This window comes from Aplysia californica, unplaced genomic scaffold, assembly GCF_000002075.1.
Source record: "Aplysia californica isolate F4 #8 unplaced genomic scaffold, AplCal3.0 scaffold00088, whole genome shotgun sequence".
Lineage (NCBI taxonomy): Eukaryota > Metazoa > Mollusca > Gastropoda > Aplysiida > Aplysiidae > Aplysia > Aplysia californica.
Genome location: NW_004797358.1, coordinates 1,111,985 through 1,115,269, shown reverse-complemented (window position 1 = coordinate 1,115,269; position 3,285 = coordinate 1,111,985). Strand labels below are relative to the sequence as shown.

Below are 3,285 nucleotides of genomic sequence, written 5' to 3'. Positions count from 1 at the left end.
GCCTTGTGTATAAAATCGGGATCCGTCATAACTACTTGTAAGCGTGTTAATGAACTTAGGCAGGGGCGTAAGTGTTCGCGTTTCTTTGGATTGGTGACAGTAATAGTATATATTGTCTCTATATTTTAGCTTTTTGTTCAAGATTCGCAGATTTTCAGTGTCACTGCATCTTACCCTCCCACAGTTCTTACACCTCTCTCACTGAATAGGTTTACTTGAGCTATGCTATTCAAGTTATTTCTCTACTTTGAGTTTGAGCATTAATTTTGTCTTTCACGTTTATTATATGAGAATCATTACACCCAGACTGGTTCATGACAGTGGATATTCTGGTTCTAGGCCTTTTCCCAGGCTCAAAACAAGATATATTTTCATATAGTTTATATATGCAGGCGAATATGATGAAAGGAAAATATAAATGTCGCACGAGACCCCAGGCGCCACCACTTGCTGTACTGTTAAAGCAGTTAAAGGCCGACTTTCCTTTTTTTCTCTGCTTCAGTAGATTTTTAGATCCTGATCTGGACTGCAGTAGCCCCGTTTTCGTGTGATACTAGATTCTAGATCTAGATTTTGAAACTGGAAATGTTTTTTATCATCACTTTCTGTGGCCTATTCCTATTCGTGTCATGATAGGCCCTGCATGTCATATTTTTAGTAAGGTTTTCTTAAAAAGTAACAATGGTGTTTGTTGATGTGATGTAAGGGCTCAAAGGTTATCTAAAATTCTCTTTGGTTTCATCAACAGATGGCTCAGCGTCTTACTTTCAGGCGTAGGCTGTCCTACAACACAAATTCCAACCGCAGGAAAGTGTAAGTTTCATCGTTGTTTTAAGTCGTTTGTATTCTTTGAATTATTATTTAGTAGGCTTAGGCCTCGTGGATTTGCATTGAGGCCTACTTTTGGTCTATATTGTAAGTTTTATGTGTGTATGTATGGGTGAAATGTTCAGTTTAGTTAATGTAGGCCTATTTCACGACCTGTGCTTTGTTGTCGCATCTCCATTTTTTATTTTACAGTGAAAACAGTTCATAACAAAGAGTGAGCTGAAGAAGTCACATTTTCATTGTTAAAAGAAAGCACCGAGGTCGCAATTTGCCGGTGCTGTGCAGTTGAATTTTTTGGTATATAATATGGGGGGGGGGGGTATCGTCGTGTGATGTTTCCTTTGAAACGGCTCAAATTCCATGCTATTTGGTCAGCATGTCGGAACTGGCCCCAGCTGTCATTTATAATGTATCTGGTCCTTTAACTGGAAACCTTGCCTGTAGGTAGAAATGTGTCAAGATGATTTCTTCTCCTTCCCTCTACTAAAGCCAGATTTGGTTTGCCTAGTAGTATTTATTTAGTTAAAAGTTTGAATGCTAAGAGAGAATGTTATAACCTCCCGGGGAGGTGCTACTGGCTGAAGTGTCTATGGGCCATTCCCAAAGGGGGGGCATTAACATTATGTTCTTATGCACAGTGAATTATAAATGGTCTGATTTATCAATGTCATGCTCATAACTGCCTGAACTGCTGCTTTTTCTTTCCTAATCCTGTCGTCATTTTCCTCTACTTCTTTTGTATGTTTATCACACTCCTGTGACTCGTTATTTCTTGTGTGCCTTGATAGTCGAAGCAGACTTTGTGCTGTTGAAGCTAGAGATGTGAGCAGAGTAAGCCTGATTTTCTTTTTTTGGACTTGTCTTTTGACATCCACCCCTTGGCGCTCATATGACCTCATGCAGTTGGAAGCGCTGTAAAAACTCTACTAAATTACTAAACTACGGAATATAGTTGAAATGTCAGTAGTCGGTTATGTTGCTATTATAATTATTATATTGTATTTGTAGTGTTTGTTTTTTTGTCGTTATTATGAGCTTTTGATGAAAACAATTTGTTTTGTTTTATTTTTATTACTGCTGTTTCCTCTGGGACTGGTTAATTTTCGTAACTTATTTTATCATTTATTATTTTCACAGTTCTAAAACTCCTGGTGGAAAGTTGGTGTACCTTTACCAAAAGAAATTGGCAAAGACCCCAATATGTGGAGATTATAAGACAAAATTGAGAGGCGTAAGTAATTTTTAAAACTATTAAGCCCTTCTTGGTCTCACAATTTTTTTAAAATTTCTTTTTTAAGTTGTTTTCCCTTTGTAAAATTTGAAGGATGTGGGGGTTCTCACGTGTTGTTTAGTAAAGCAGAAATCGCTTATACTGAATTCTGTGGGGCCGCCAGTTTTTCTTCAGATTGTTCACATTTTCGGTTTAGACAGATTGCTTCTACATGGCTTCTGTTCTTCACCTTCTTCAAAGATTGGAAAAACTAGCTGAATCTGCCGACCAGCCGCACTGAATCTGCATGCGAGTAGATAGAATCTGTACTCTTCACTAACTAAAGGAGTGAGATGAGCCATATTTATATATACATGTGAACTAGCTTTGCAGAGACTATAGGGTATGGCCCACATTGGGGGGGGGGGGTTGTTTTGTGTTGTTCTGCATTGAGACCTAGAGTCACTAGTGGCTCCATCCACTGATACATTAGTGCTAAGAGTCTCAAACATAATCAGATCAGAGCTATGCGCTGGTTCCGTGCCCATTGAAGCGGGATTGGTCACACATTATTCTGGTACATATTAAGTTGTAGGCCTATGTGTTTGTGTGTATTTCTGTAAACGTTTTTCTGTGCTGCAAGGTGATGGGGAAAAATAAAACAAAACATAAACTAAACAAAAATATTTAGTTTAGGAGACATACTCCAACCGAATGCTAAATTTAAACTAGAATGGTTCTGCTGAACCACCCAAGAGTTTAACCAAAGGAACTAAATGCCTATTTTAGTTGTTACATTAGTGTGTGGTAGGCGCATGCTCACTTTTTATTTTCTTCGCTATGTTGTTTTTCTTTCAATAAAATTGTACCAGTTTTGAGTTGTCTGTGGTTGTGGCAAGGAAGTTGATGCTCACTGTTATGCATGATGTAGTTATCTTGGCAGCATTTCTGGTGAAAGAATCTTTCCCTTTGTTGATTGACTTTTGATAACATTACCAATATATAAAGTCAGGGTAAATGCATGGTTCTTATAGATTAAATATTTTTGCTTAGTTATGGTTTTTGTTTTATTTTCCCCATCAGCTGGTTTCTCTAACAAACATGTGAAGGTGGAGAGTTGTTGGAGAATACTTGAAATACATGGAAATCATACATTTTGTGTCTGGTCTTAAAATAATAGCTTGTAATATAGTTGGCGACTGCGTGTTATTTTTTGTAATGCAGTTGTTGTTTTTAACCGGGGGGGG

The 3,285-nt window shown here is 37.7% G+C and overlaps 1 protein-coding gene across 1 annotated transcript in view; it reads left to right on the top strand.

Moving 5' to 3' along the window:
• Positions 1–715: 715 nt before the first annotated feature.
• LOC101849447 (60S ribosomal protein L34) overlaps positions 716–3,285 on the top strand; it is an 11,059-nt gene continuing 8,489 nt past the window's right edge. Inside the window, exons 1-2 of the mRNA XM_005094720.3 lie at positions 716–813; positions 1,966–2,059. Of these exons, the coding sequence (XP_005094777.1) occupies positions 749–813; positions 1,966–2,059 (159 nt within the window). The 5' untranslated portion in view covers positions 716–748. The remainder of the gene's footprint in view (positions 814–1,965; positions 2,060–3,285) is intronic.